This window comes from Mytilus trossulus, chromosome 7, assembly GCF_036588685.1.
Source record: "Mytilus trossulus isolate FHL-02 chromosome 7, PNRI_Mtr1.1.1.hap1, whole genome shotgun sequence".
Classification (NCBI taxonomy): domain Eukaryota; kingdom Metazoa; phylum Mollusca; class Bivalvia; order Mytilida; family Mytilidae; genus Mytilus; species Mytilus trossulus.
In genome coordinates, this window is record NC_086379.1 from 31,894,832 (window position 1) to 31,910,654 (window position 15,823).

The 15,823-nt window shown below is 31.3% G+C and overlaps 1 protein-coding gene across 2 annotated transcripts; it reads left to right on the forward strand.

Annotated features, from left to right (window-relative positions):
- Window positions 1-559: 559 nt before the first annotated feature.
- On the forward strand, window positions 560-14,821 carry LOC134724944 (uncharacterized). Of its 2 annotated transcripts, XM_063588332.1 has the most exons (11): window positions 560-678; window positions 1,739-1,774; window positions 2,805-2,939; window positions 4,150-4,242; window positions 4,457-4,819; window positions 5,757-5,915; window positions 6,330-6,422; window positions 11,071-11,250; window positions 11,803-11,928; window positions 12,376-12,462; window positions 13,654-14,821. In XM_063588332.1, the coding sequence occupies exons 1-11, from the start codon at window positions 606-608 to the stop codon at window positions 13,896-13,898; spliced, it is 1,590 nt and encodes a 529-aa protein (XP_063444402.1). In that variant the 5' UTR covers window positions 560-605; the 3' UTR covers window positions 13,899-14,821. The 2 variants fall into 2 exon arrangements, with proteins under 2 accessions (XP_063444402.1, XP_063444404.1); XM_063588334.1 differs by lacking the exon at window positions 1,739-1,774 and having other exon boundaries at window positions 591-678.
- Window positions 14,822-15,823: the final 1,002 nt, after the last annotated feature.

The following is a 15,823-nucleotide window of genomic DNA, read 5'->3' on the forward strand; positions in this document are numbered from 1 at the left end:
GATAAACAGAAATTTGAAAAAGAAAACAAATATCAGCAGGTTCTGACCTACCAAAAAGTCTCATATATGTCCTTTCATGAGTTATTGCCCTTATAAATTATAATGAAAAGTTTGTACTTTGATATGCATTTTTTTGGGTCAAAAACTGTAGAAGTGAGAGAATATTAGCAATGAAGCTAATGAAGCTAATCACCATAGCACAGAGTTTTATTCATGAATTATATTTCTAGTCATTTTGTTGGGGGAAGGCCATTGTTGAATATGCACATAGACTGGGACCAGATGAGCTACACAACCTCTTTAGATTTTCTCAGTTTCTTTTCTGTTTTGTCTTTTCATTTTTGTGCCTTAATATGTATATGGACTTCACATCAATATGATATCAGTTTGATTTCTAAAAATTCCATTATTTAACGTGACATATGCACTATTGAGTCACTCAAAGGGAAGTATATACTATTTTAAGACCAATTTATCACTGGATATGCTAATCTAGTTTTGTATATTCTTCCTTATATAATCATTGAATTTTTCTGTAAACCTTTTTGAACTTCCTTTTCAAAATAACTTTAATATAATATTACTTGTGCTTGCGTGTTTGCAGAATGAAAGGGTTTGCCGTTTTCTGCTTGCTCGCTTCCCTGGTCTTTGTTTGGACAACATCATGTGCAGCTGAAGGTAAACAATAGATAATCTAAATACTGTTTTGTGGTATTTACAGCTGCGTTTCTCTTTTTTACGTCCGACTTTTGATGACTTGAATACGACAGTCGTTGTCTATTCGTTTGATGTGTTTTATCTTTTGATTTTGTCATTTGATAATGGACTTTCCGTTTTGAATTTTCATCGAAGTTCAGTATTTTTGTAATTTTACATTTTGACATAAGATAAAAGGTAATAAAATCATATCAAAAGTAATGATTTATCATTAAGGAGACATTTGAACTTTAATCATATTCATGTCTCAGTTTCTAATAGAAATGTCTTTATTTTGCGTAGTTTTTTTCGGGGAAATTATTTAACATTAAAAAAAGATGCATTCATACTAAAAATCATAAAGGGTTATACGTTCTACAATTTCAGAACTGTGGATCTCGCTTACGTACTATTGCTGCCGTCAGTTTAAAAAAAAATTAATTGCCTTGGTATGATTGTAAAACTTTTTTGCTAATGACATGTTTCGTTAATGGACTGCGTTTAGTTTTAATCGTTTTCATGATTAAACTTGTCACAAATTATAAATTCACATATGTTCCAAGTAAAAAAACTATTATAAATATATAAAAAAAAAATGTTCCAAAAATACAACACAAGATTTAGAATGGGCAAAGGTATTTCTCAACTAACTATATATATTAAAAACATGACTGAGTAGCTTAGGTGGACACAGTGTAGTTGTAGCTGTAACGAATGGGTCCACATTCCGCTGAAGGGAGGACACACATTTTGCGATAGCTCAAGCATAGTTGAGATAGATATTAGACAATATATTCCCCTCCAATATCAAATGGAGATTGTCAGTCGTAGAATTGTCAATATTTGTGTTGACATATATGCATAACGAGAAAGAGGGAGAGAAAACAACTATAACCAAGACCACAATGTTGAAGATGTTAACATTGATAGATTTTCAAATTTAGATCAACTTATATACTTGTGGTTACATAATTTCACAAAATATACATACCTTCTGAAATATTTCAATTGAATAATTACAAAATCGTTTTAAAATTTGAAGGCAATGTGACAGAGAGTGCCTTGGACAGCTTTTTAGGTAAGTACATTTCGTGTAAGTCATAGAAACGGAATAGTTTCTGTAAACACAATAAACTTTAGTACGCCAGACGCGCGTTTCGTCTACATACATAAGACTCCTCAGTGACGCTCATAACAAAATATTTATTAAGCCAAACAGGTACAAAGTTGAAGAGCTTTGAGCAACAATTTATAAAAGTTAATCATTATAGGTCTATAGGTACGGCCTTCAACACGGAGACTTGGCTCACACCGAACAGCAAGCTATAAAGGGCCCAAACAATTACTAGTGTAAATCCATTCAAACGGGAAAACTAACGGTCTAATCTATATAAAAAACGAGAAACACTTGTGAACCACACGAACAGACGACAACCACTGAACATCAGATTCAGTATACATTGTCAACGTTGCACTGATAGGAACGTTCAAATAGTATGATATCGGTTCTCTTTGTGTAGCACGTATAGTTTTATCAATATAAAATATTAAAAGTAAATCGTATGACAAACTGTTACAAATCTTTTCCTTATATAATGATACATTGAAATATCATTTATCAATACCAGAAAATATTGTTTTATATTAAAAACTAGAATTTAATATGAAACATTCCCATTTTGTTCTAAAGATTGATAAATGAATATTTAGTATTAGAAAATAATTTTTAATATAAAAAATATGAATTATTAACACTGTATTTGTCTCAATATTTTCCTAAACTGTTATACGGAGTTACTTACCTCTCCCCCTTCCCTGCATTTATAAAAATAATAATCTAAGGGCTCATTTTCATAAACTGAAAATTCATGTTTAACTTTTTTTTCTGTTTTCAATGCAACGGAAAATCTATAAAAGCAAATTTAGTTTCTACAAAAGAACTATCGACAGAATTAGTCATATATGCCTCCATAACCAAATATTACTTTGTTTGCACTCTGCTTTGTCTTTGTGAGGGCAACCCTTATAAAACAAAAATTAAATATGGCTTATATAATTACTAACTATGTACAGTGACTTTTTTTTTAGAAAAAACTCTTTATTTGTAGAAAATTTGAAAGACCACACATCTAATGTGTTGAAATTTGAGCCTAGACCTGTTGCAGGGACTTGCCGCTGTGTTAATGCTTCTTGTGGATGTTGTCAGACATTGTCCATTGCAAAATTACATATAAAGAAAGAAGGTAAGGATTAGCAAGGTGATATATCACCTTATCATGTACACTTGTGTAAATGAGTACGTTATTGGGTCCTTCTTCACTTTGCATCAGCAAAATAGGCACTATTTGGCACTAGAGGAATTTATATTTTAAAAAGACTGTTTTATTTTCGTAGAAAAAAACGTTTCTCATTGTACGAAAATTGTGGCTTTTAAGAACCAAATACCTTGACATTTAAAATGAAGCAGCATCACAGTAAAAACCTGCTGTACTAGCTATATTTACACCAAACAAAATATGGAGCTTTACTACAACTATTCTGAAAAACCGATGTGACTTTCTCATTTAACTAAATTTATTTTGTTCTTGTCGTTAAAATGAAATTATAGGAAGAAGACCTGTTGATTTTAATATTAAAAGAAATGAAACTGTTTTCTAAAAGGACATGGTTTTATAATTATTTATACACATATCAATTGAACCATATTTCTCACCATGATGAGGAAAATTAAAAAAAAATAATAGTTAAGATTGTATTTGTCATTTTGAAAATTGATATGAATGTCTTTATTTTCCTATATAAAAGTTTTCCACAAAGCATGCACGCCATCATAATCATAATCATTACCACTCATTACCGTTCTACCATGATAAAAATTATTATTCTATGGTCGCATTTCTAGTTCGCTGATTAAGTATAAAGTTTCATTTCTCTCAGTCTAAATAAATATACGCAGAATAAAGGCAACAGTACTATACCGCAGTTCAAGGGTCTAAACTTGATTTAAGCAAAAACTGAGGGAATCACATCAACTATAAAGGGATAAAACGTAACAACCGGGAATAACCAACAACGGAAACACTGAACTGCACAAAAAAAACCGCCAACATACCTAGGGACGTACTGTTTAATAACAACTGCCATGTTAACTGATTTTCACAGATCTTAAACATTTTAAATGAAAACATTTTTTTTTTCATTTTTAGAAACAAGATCATATAAACTTTAAAGTTTAATATTTGTTGGATTTCCAAAATAACTATCCAACCAGTATTTTGCGATTCAATGCTAGCACGATTTAAATTTAAATATCCCGTTCATATATAAACTAATTGTATTTCAAGTTAATTCTTTAGTTTTTGTATTCTACAAAATGTTGCCATCGTTAACTGAAATGATTGCCATTAGTTTATCTACACAATTCTACAATAACACTTCTGTAATTCATTTTAGTTTGCATCAATGTTAAGTATCTGAAGAAAGAGATTGGATTCCTTTTGACCGTCACTTTAGATGGAAAATCCATAATAAACAAAGAGGTGTCAGGTACGTCTATCAACTGTTTATGTATCTGGTTTTTTTTATATTAAATATAATAAAGGATTTATTAACCTTTCATTCTTTTATTAACATATAAGAGAAAGAGAGGATGAGAGAGTTTTTCTAGAAATAATAAGAAATTGACCGAAATCATAAAATTTATTTGATATATGTTTCCTATGAATTTATATTAATCGTTTTTTATTTTTACTTTAAACAGTCCAAAATCCACCACCGATCTGTCTCAAAGTTCCTCTCGTGAAAAAGCTGAAGAAACTTGCTAGCATATGTATTGAGTTTTCCGAAGTACATGTTGGGAAAGATGGCTTATCCGGATGTTCTGAGCTTACTGTACACTTTGTGTTTATCAAAGTGTTAAAGTTAAAAATGGGATGCTTCAGAATTCCATTCTCTGAGTACGAACTAAATATAATTCAACAACAAGGAGTTGAATATTTGATACCAGGCATTGACCAGTCAAAGGGATCAAAAACTAAGAAAATGGTTAAATCCAACAGTATTCTCTTCCAAAATAGTGATGGATGGAACACCATGTTATATGAAAGAAAGTCTGATTACTATAGTTTGTATATTACATGCTCATTCAATGTTTAATTTACAATATCAAGTGTGTCTGTACATTTGTACTCACAATTAACAATACCTGCCCCACTCGGACTAATCTTTATGGTATATAGTTTTTCATTTCATTATTTTGTTACTGCAATCAACCATATGGCTAATAACTTTGAAGATAAGCTGAAATGTTAAACTTTTACTCACAGATTGTCCAAACGTATGGCAATTTGAAATGAGCAATTTGGAACTTTTGTTATTTTGAAAAACGTTTTATTGTTTGATTAAAGTGTATACTGCATCCCATTTTATTCTATATATCTACATAACATGTCTATTTTAAGTAAATACCTAAGTCCAAATTTCATTTTCGTTAATTCTAACAAATTGTTTTCTGAAATTACTTTTTAAAAAGTAAAACAATTTTTATCCAAAACATTTCCTTGTTCTACAATATCACGCATGCAGATGTTTTTGACTAACAACAGGAAATTATCCATTAAATGGACTATAATAAGATATACAATGATTGACAACTTCCTATTTGCACAATAGTGCAATTGACTAAAGGAAGAATATGAATTTCCTTTTCATTAAATAAATAGCTTGGGAACAGAGTTCGCACTCTCAGTTATAAGGTTTAGGTCGAACGATGAAGACCTTGGCTGTTCTTTGGGTCACTTTATTATTGTTGGTGGATCTATCCTTTTGTCTAGGTTTGTTCAAATTTATTCATTTAGAAGAGGATTCAAATGTCAACTTGAAAAATCATCTGAAACTTTAGATAATTTATTTACGGAAAACTAAATGGTTGCCTGAATACATATCATATTTTCAATATACAAGAATTTAAAAGAACTTTATCATTTACAATTTATAATCGCATAACAACAATTTAAAAAAAACCATTTTACATGAGTCTTGATTCAGATTTTTTTTTAAAGTTTTACCAGAAGCTCAGCCAGCAGAAGAAATATATATTGGTGACGATCTATCTATTGGTGATGAAATAGTAGCTACAGAAGATGGATGCCATTGCAGCGGGCAAAGTTGCAATTGTTGCAAAACGGTGACCCTGAAATTAATTTCATTGACTAAACAAGGTACTTGAATATTTACCCCTTAAAGGAATAGCACACACGCCCGCACACAACGCCCAATTTTCTGCGAAATAAAAAAAATGTAATAAGATCAGTTGAAATAAAAAAAAAAGTAAAATACCGATAATACCGAAAAATTAAAAACGGACAGTCCCTTGTTATGGCAAAATCAAAATCTTAAACATATCAAACGAATGGAGAACAGCTGTCATATTCAGGATTTGGTAAGTCTTTAACCTATAGCTATATGTAGAAAATGTTGGATTAAACCTGGCTTTAAAACTTACTACATCTTCACCTAAAACACCTAAATCACCTAATGATAGAAAACCTTTCATACAAGCAAGTGACAGACTGATATAGTTTCATAACATTTAAAGTTATATACAATAACTGATAATTTTGTTCTTTCTTTAGTATGTGCCAACCTTGTATTTGACCAACAGGGTCTGGGATTTGAACTCCAGCTTTCGATTGACGGAAAGGTAGTCCTTCGTCATAAAGTTGAAGGTGAGTTATAAAGCTTTAACATAATTTAAAATTGAGAATGGAAATGGGGAATGTGTCAAAGAGACAACAACCCGACCAAATAAAAAAACACAACAGCAGAAGGTCACCAACAGGTCTTCAATGTAGCGAGAAATTCCCGCACCCAGAGGCGTCCTTCAGCTGGCCCCTAAACAAATATATACTAGTTCAGTGATTATGAACGCCATACTAATTTCCAAATTGTACACAAGAAACTAAAATTGAAATAATACAAGACTAACAAAGACCAGAGGCTCCTGACTTGGGACAGGCGCAAAAATGCGGCGGGGTTAAACATGTTTGTGAGATCTCAACCCTCCTCCTATACCTCTAACCAATGTTATTATTTCTAATTCGAAAAATTAACGACAATATGAAACAGAAAAACATGTATGTACAAATATTGTAAAACTATAACGATTCTTTGTTTATTTGTATGTATATCGATTTGTTTTACTGTTTTTCTTTTTGTTTCTTTTTTTTATTATTCTATTCGAGAACTTTGTCTTCATTATATATGTATCCTGTAGTTGGTGTGGCTACATATTTTGAAGGAATTCGATGTTTGGTGTATCACGGTAGACTTAAATGTACTTTTTGACAATATAACTGAATGAATATGTTATGCATCCGTGTATTAATTATTGGTATATGAACGCTTTAGTAAGGCGAATTTGCTGAATAAAGTCACTAAGTTCGTTTTCTTTCGAAGCTTAAACTTTTTATTTCTACCAAAACGCTAATAAGACATCGGAAATGCTGGCAGATAGGTTTTAGTAATTCAAAAAACATTTTGGTTAATGATTCTTTGATCGCAATTACAGAAAATATTATGTTCTCCCTGCTCAATTAGTCACTAATTTTTATTTTCACATTAATCTATTATTGAATGGAATCTTACGAAATTTGGTTGGTTGAAGTTATTATTGCTTCATTTTTACCTGTTTATCTTTTGAAATTCCTGCGTGTATTATGCCAGAGTGTGAAATCTAATCATGTAACATTTATTGTAAATAAAGACAGTGATGACAGCTCTGAAGTTCGAAATGATTTAAGAAATATTATTTTTATAGTGACATTTGTATGTTCACTGTAAAAAATATATTTGTTATTTGTTCTATCCTCATTTTGTCACCAACTTTTTTTCATGATTTACGCCGGTTTAAAATGGAATTTAGAATCGAATTATAAGAAATAACTGTAATATTTCGTCTGTCTATTCGGAATGACATAAAAAAAAATGCGGTGCACACTGTTAAATAACACGCTACGTAGACAGAAAAAATGTTAAATCATTTCTTAAACAATGTATAAGTCGAAAATATTTCCCCTATGATATATGTAAAAATTTGCATTTTTTAAGTGTCTATGTGGTATGGGCTGTTTTGAATGTGCAAGACCGTACAGTGACATATACTTGTTAATTTCTGTGTCATTTTGGTCTCTTGTGGAGAGTTGTCTCATTGTTATTAATACCGCGTCTTCTTATCTCAATAAAAGTTTATAATGTAAAATAAGTCTGAATTTGATAAAAACAAATCTAAAAAAATAAAACCTTTAGAATACAATTTGTCTTCAAAACGAACAACTTGATGTTTGAACCAAACAGGTTAATTAGCATTTTCAGAGTTCATATTATTGTTATTAATAAAAACAAGGGATTTTGAAAGTTTTGTTTTGCCAGTTCTTACTTTTTTTACAACATTGTCATAATACAGAAAATTTGTACAAGCACTTCTGAAAAAGTATTTTTAGTCTCATTTTGCTGATATCATTAATATTAAACCAACACAGAAGAAGTGAGTAAAACAAAGACCGATCTGCGTTGAAAGTCAATTTGATAGTTTAAAATCAAGATCAGTCTAAATCACAGATTCTTACCAGCACTGTCACAATGTATGCTACTTCGCTTTAATTTTAATTTGTATAATTGCCTTTGTAAAATTGAGAATGGAAATGGGGAATGTGTCAAAGAGACAACAACCCGACTAAATCAAAAAACAACAGCAGAAGGTCACCAACAGGTCTTCAATTTAGCGAGAAATTCCCGCACCCGGAGGCGTCCTTCAGCTGGCCCCTAAACAAATATATACTAGTTCAGTGATAATGAACGCCGTACTAATTTCCAAATTGTATACAAGAAACTAAAATTAAAAGACTAACAAAGGCCAGAGGCTCCTGACTTGGGACAGACGCAAAAATGCGGCGGGGTTAAACATGTTTGTGAGATCTCAACCCTCCCCCTATACCTCTAACCAATGTAGAGGAGTAAACGCATAACAATACGCACATCAAAATTCAGTTCAAGAGAAGTCCGAGTCTGATGTCAGAAGATGTAACCAAAGAAACGTTAGGGGTTCAATATCATAACATCGTAACACATATGAGAAGAAAATAACCCGTGTCATGCCAACAACTGTTTTAAGAATAAATGTGTTTAGTTCCGATGCAAAGACCTTATCAGTGACTCAATATTAATGCCAAAATATGCAATATTTAATGACTTGACAACAGTATCGTAATTATATCCCTTCTCAATAAGTCTATTCAAAGGTATTGTAAGTTTCTGAGGTGAATACTGACACCTTTGTGCTTTATAAAGAATATTTCCATAAAAAATTGGATGTGAAATACCTGAACGTATAAGAAGTCTGCATGTTGAGCTATATTTACGAATGATGTCTTTATACCGATGATAAAATTTGGTAAAAGTTTTGACTAGTTTGTGATATCAAAAACCCTGGTGTAATAATTTTTCAGTAATACATAAATTTCTCTCGTTAAAATCTAAAACATTGTTACATACACGAGCGAATAGCACAAGTTGAGATATATAAACACCGTAAGATGGTGACAAGGGAACGTCACCATCTAAAAACGGATAATTAACGATAGGAAATGAAAAATCATCCCTTTTATCATAAATTTTAGTAACAGCTTTCCGTTAGTGATATAGATATCAAGATCGAGGAAAGGGCAGTGGTCATTGTTAGTATTAGCTTTATTTAAAGTAAGTTCAACAGGATATATTTCATTAATATACATACTGAAGTCGTCATTATTGAGAGCCAAAATATCATCCAAATATCTAAAAGTATTATTAAATTTGTTTATCAGAAGTTGTTTCGATGGGTCTTCGCATATTTTTGTCATAAATTGTATCTCATAACAATACAAAAACAGGTCCGCAATAAGTGGTGCACAGTTAGTCCCCATTGGAATTCCGATAATCTGACGATATACGGAATCCCTAAAGCGAACAAAAATGTTATCTAGTAAAAATTCAAGGGCATATATAGTATCAAAGCATGTCCAATTAACATAGTTTTTTTGTTTATTGCTACTAAAAAATGACCTAAAAGAGTTCGAACATATATATTCACATTCTGATTTTTTGAATGCCCATTTAATTAGGTGTGTGAATTTTTTCTTAATGAGAATGTGAGGCAATGTGGTATACAGGGTAGAAAAATCAAACTTTGAACAGATTCAAAATCACCAATATAAGAATGCAATTTATCAAGTACTTCCAACGAGTTCTTGACACTCCAAAAGTAATTTATTCCACTATTTTCGAAGGCTTTATTTGAACAATTTATTATCAGGTTTTTAATTGTACCAAGTGTGCTGGTAAGAAGAATAGACAATTTAGTAGTTGAACAATGGCTTGAAGACGAAATAAATCTATATTTGTAAGGGGTTTTGTGTAGCTTCGGAAGCCAATACATAGTTGGGACTTTCATTGTATTTGATTCTGCTTGTAAAGCGGTGGCTAAAAGATTATGTTTGTTACAGATTTCGTTTTCTGAAAATGGAGTCAGTTGGAATGTTGATGATTTGGTGATTTCCTTTTTCAGAACCTCAATGTAAACTTTACGTCAAACAATAATAATATTATTAGCAGCTTTATCGGCCGGAACAAAAACAAATTCCTTGTCTAGTTCTTTTAGTTTATGTTTGATACGAGAAATGGGTTTATTGTGGTTATTGTTAATAGTAAAATGTTCTTTAAAATGTTGAATACGTATATCAACTATCTTCATTACTGAATTAAAAAAAGAGTCCAAAGATTTTTTGTCAGCTTTTTCCCGTTTTATCCATTTCATACAGTAAGTATGGAGTGAGTCGTGGATGATATTACGACACTCATTCCAATTAATAATTGACGGGGGACGATATTTAGGTCCTTTACAGAGGAATGATTTTAACTCTCGGTCTTGAACGATGTTAAGATCCCCTGTTTTAACATTAGTGAACATACGGGCGGTGTTCATAGGGGGACAGTTAACACCAAGTCTTTACACGCTAAAAGTATTCAGTAACTCTTGAAGAAGGAGTATCAACTTCTGCGCATTGCTGATATTGTGTCAATTGAAAAAGAAAGATATCAACATTGGCCAACAACCTCATAACAATTAGAGGCAACAATACCTAGCGATGTTATAATTTCATAAATTACTTCAATTCAAAAATTACAAATCAAGGTAAATACAAAATATAAAGGGAGCAATACCTTATCAGTGTAAGCCTCTATGGCTATGATATCACCATAATACTACATAATTTTTATTCTCTTCTCAATAGAAAAAATGTTGCTTGATAATTTTTTTCAATCAATTTTGCTCTTCAGCAAAGAATCCATCACCTGTTTGTGTAGAGATTCCACTGCATGGAATGCAAATCAAAGCTTGTATTGAATTCACGAACTTGAAAGTGAGCACCACAGCCATGTCTGGATGTCTGGATCTTAGCGCAAAGATGAAGCGAGAATACAAGTTCCAACTTGGATGCTTCAAAATCCCTCCTACAGGTATGACAGTAAAACAGTTTCTCTAATATTTATATGTTATTCAAAAATAATAGAGAGCTGGTGTTATTTGAATCTTAAGATTACGCTTAGCTTGTTTCGAAAAAAATATGTAGGTTACAATCGTCATTTTAGGGTGTTCTCAAAATAAGTATGTTTTAACCGATAAAAATTAAATGTTGCTGATTCCTAATTAAAAACGATATTTTTGTATTAACACTTCTTCAATAAAATCACGAAAAAATCTATTTGAATAGTTTGCAAACAAACCATGCTCATCGTGAATATGGTCAGTTCTTTTTTCAATCTACGACGTCAACTACCACGAAGAGAAACTATAAAAATCCGAAGGGACTGTTCATCGAATATAATCTGGAGAATCATATTGGTGATAAATGAAATGCCAAGAAGACTTCAAAATCACAACGAAATACATAAAAACATGCAAGCAGCGACAATTCAAATTCTAACAATAACAATATAAGGCTGTGACACGATTTGAGTCATTACTATTCAAATTACTAGTAATAAGTATCTTATTTCTTTTCTGAATAGATCATCCCCTTAGTGACCTATTATCTGAAAGTGGGGTTGTTGTAACAACAGGGGAAGGATGCACGTGTTCTGCTAATGGTTGCAACTGTTGCAAGACGATAACGATGAAAGGAATCACAAAGACAGGTATGTGTTTAACATCAAAAGAAAACAGACTCGAAAAAGTAAGATAACAAAATACTAAAAAAAACTCCGATGAAAATTCAAAAAGTCCAAAATCAAATGGCAAAATCAAAAGCTCACGCAAAAGGCATGCAGAAATGTTTGATATCTATTATTCGGTATATTTAGATATCTTATTAAGATTAACATCTGATACAAATATTTAGCGACATGAGAAAATTGAAAAGTTAGTAAAATGTACAGGGGTTTTAATTTATTGAAGTGACACCGTAAGGACTAATACAAGTGAAGGTACACATGCTATTGGTGTTTTGTGTTTTTAAGTAATTTGTAAACGGAAAATAACATAATCAGTTGAACTGAATTAAAATTATTTCTGTAATTAATTATCGTTATTATTTCTGTGAAAGACCATATTCAAGATACTTTGACGCTTTTCTTTCTTTTTAGTGTGTATTAATATGCACTACAAAGGATTGAACATCGACGTTAAACTCCAAGTTGACGGAAAAGTTTATTTTTCCAAGGAATTCGAAGGTATTTATATGAAAATAGTTGGTAATAATTTATTTTGAGTTGTCTTAACCTTTTTTTGTGTAAATTCGATATTTTGAATGAAAATCGAACAGAGTGATACAGCTGATTTAGTAATATGTTGGTTTTTTTTACGTTACGATACCCCGTATGTAGCGATAGAAATATTTCATATTACAGTTTTATACTTTTATATATATATATACACGAGTCTAAATTGAAAACTACGTCCAAACCTATGATTGCTTTGGATAAAAACCGCAATTTTTTTACGTGTGCATTTAAAACAAATTTCGTTGTAGAAGGGTCTAAAAACAGCACAAACAACATTTTCGAAAAGATCCAAAAAGTGAAAAAGTATATTTAAACAAAACGCATTTGACTAACAGGTCGAACAACTGATGTTCTTTAACCCTTCTTACTGCCATTGTCGATTGCTAAATAAAATTGATCACAAGATGCAACAAAATGGATCTTAATATAAATTTAATACTAAACAGAAAAAAATTTACTTGTGGGCACGATGTTATGCCACAAACATAAGGTGTCAATATTTTTTTAGTACACCAGATCCGGATTTCGACAATAAATGTCTCTTCAGTGATGTTAGGGATCGAAACAGTATAAGGAAGGCCATATAAAAAGTACCCTCATTTTTAGATAAACTCTCAAATTTTAAGAGTCAATATAGGATGAACGGATCATATAAACCGGAGGGAAAATATGATACAAGCCCAAACGAAAAAATAAACGAGTCTAAATTGAAAACTACGTCCAAACCTATGATTGCTTTGAATAAAAACCGCAATTTTTATGCGTATGCATGTAAAACAAATTTCGTTGTAGAAGGGTCTGAAAACAGCACAAACAACATTTTCCCAAAGATCAAAAAAGTGAAAAAGTTGTTTAAACAAAACGCATTTGACTAACAGGTCGAACAACTGATGTTCTTTAACCCAGCTGACAAAAGAGACAGTAGATACCAATGAGAACATTTAAATCACACATTTTGAAGAAAAATTAACAACGTGCCGACAAAAAAAAAAGACGAAAAAACAAACAAGTCCCTGAAAAGCTACAAAAAACCCATAAAAAAACGTAGGTAAACCGGTGCTATCGAAACGAGCGACCAAAACTATTCTATTCTTAAAAGTAGTATTTATTTTTGATATAACACACATTTAATATTTATAGTCAAGAGTCCACTACCAAACATGTGTACAACCATTAGCCTCAAAGGAACATCTGTTAAGGTTTGCGTTCTGCTGACTGATTTCAAGATTGAAAGCAAAGATGTATCTGGATGTGTTGGTGCTTCCGCTTCAGCACTTGGTCAACATTACGACGTTAAAATCGGATGTTTCAAGATGTCACCTGCTCAGTACAGAATATTCAAATCGTCATACATCTTTGAAAGTGAAATAGATTATGCAAAATGATATTTCCTGTCTTTAAGTACACACCAAAGTTTGTTCTCAATGTTGCAAACGAAAATGTTTCTTACAAATGAGTATTATGGTTTCGGTTGAGTATAATTGCAAAGAATATGTAATGTTTGATCATATAATGGTACAAAAATATTTACATTTAGATGCTTTCAAAACTTTTGTACTTAGTGGTACTTTTGTCTAATTTCATTTTTAGCTAAAAGACTGAAATCGTAAATTTAAATAAAGATATTTAATTTTATTATCATGTTGGTCCTAATGTGAGTAGGAAAATATCAACTTCACAGAAAAATCTACTTCTTAATAACACAAAATATCAACAATTGAAGGAAAATTCATGTATTGATTGTGCTGAAGACAATCTTAGAAGTAAGTACTGGATTCTGGTTGAAAAAATGTATTTTTTCCCCATAGATATACCCGTTTAAACTAAATTAAATTATGAAACCTTCAGTAAAAATCATGTAAATCAGTTGAATGAAAAAAGCTATATACACATTTTTTGTATATTTTGTAATACTAATAATAGGAATGAATTTGAATATTATTTCTCCCATCAGAAAGACAAACTAGAAAATGGCCTAAGTTTGAGAATAGTTATCGTGGTCGACTTTGGAGACTAATATCAAACAATAACTTAAATTTTTAATAGTTTAAGATAATGATCATGAGTTTTGCATATTTATCAGCTGTGACAACTGATATAAATATGGATTGATTTTATTGCATTTTTTTCAATACTTTATCAACTACTTCTTTTAAAAACAGACTTAAAACTGAGAAATGCAGACTTGCCTGTTTGTTTTAAACTTGCCTCTTCAACTTACATGATATTTTTATTATAGATTTTGTTTGTACATTATACTTTGTATTGTTATTTGTTTATTTGTTTGTAATAAATATTCAATTTCTTATCCCCAACCGTTATATTTGTTTTGGGGCCATCTGAGGGACGCCTCCGGGTGCGGGAATTTATCGTTACATTGAAGACCTGTTGGTGACCTTCTGTTGTTGTTTTTTTCTGTGGTCGGGTTGTTGTCTCTTTGATACATTCCCCATTTCCATTCTCAATTTTATACACATCTTAACCTATTTCATGAAATTCCTGCATAAAACAACTAGTTCTTTTTATCACCGTTTTCACACGTCAATACTCGTCTTCCAAATAAACTTTATTACACAACTACATAATTACACAATGCAATTTGATTAATTGATATGGATATAATACAACGATTTTATCATAATTTGAAGTATAAGTACAATAATTAAAATCTAGTATCTATGATGAGTGTATTTACAACCACTTGGTCGATACCACTGCTGGTGGAGATATATTTCACCGAGGTTATTACAAGCCCACTGTTTACAAATTTTTGAATATTTTGAAATACTAAGGCTTTTCTACCTCAGGCATAGATTACCTCAGCTGTATTTGGCAAAACTTTAAGAAAATTTGGTCCTCTTCAACTTCGTACTTTATTTGGCCTTTTTAACTTTTTTGGATTCGAGCGTCACTGATGAGTCTTTTGTAGACGAAACGCACGTCTGGCGTATACTAAATTTAGTCCTGGTATCTATGATGAGTGTATTTACATAAACAACCATGGAAAATTAGATGCTGTTATGTCAGAGTACAATAACGTTTCGCAGTTTTAATACTATCAGGTACTGTGACCTCATTTGGAAATATTCTTGATTGATATTTTGTTCCCTTAATGTCTCGTGTCAAATATTGAATCCATAGCAAGGACGAGAACAATTTCAGCAGCGCATATCAAGCATAGATTCAGAAAAAAAGACAACAGTAGTATACCACTGTTCAAAAGATTGATATACAAATCCGGGTTACAAACTGAAACCAGGGGAAACAAATAAACTATAAAAGGAAAACAACGGAACAACAGAAACAAAGA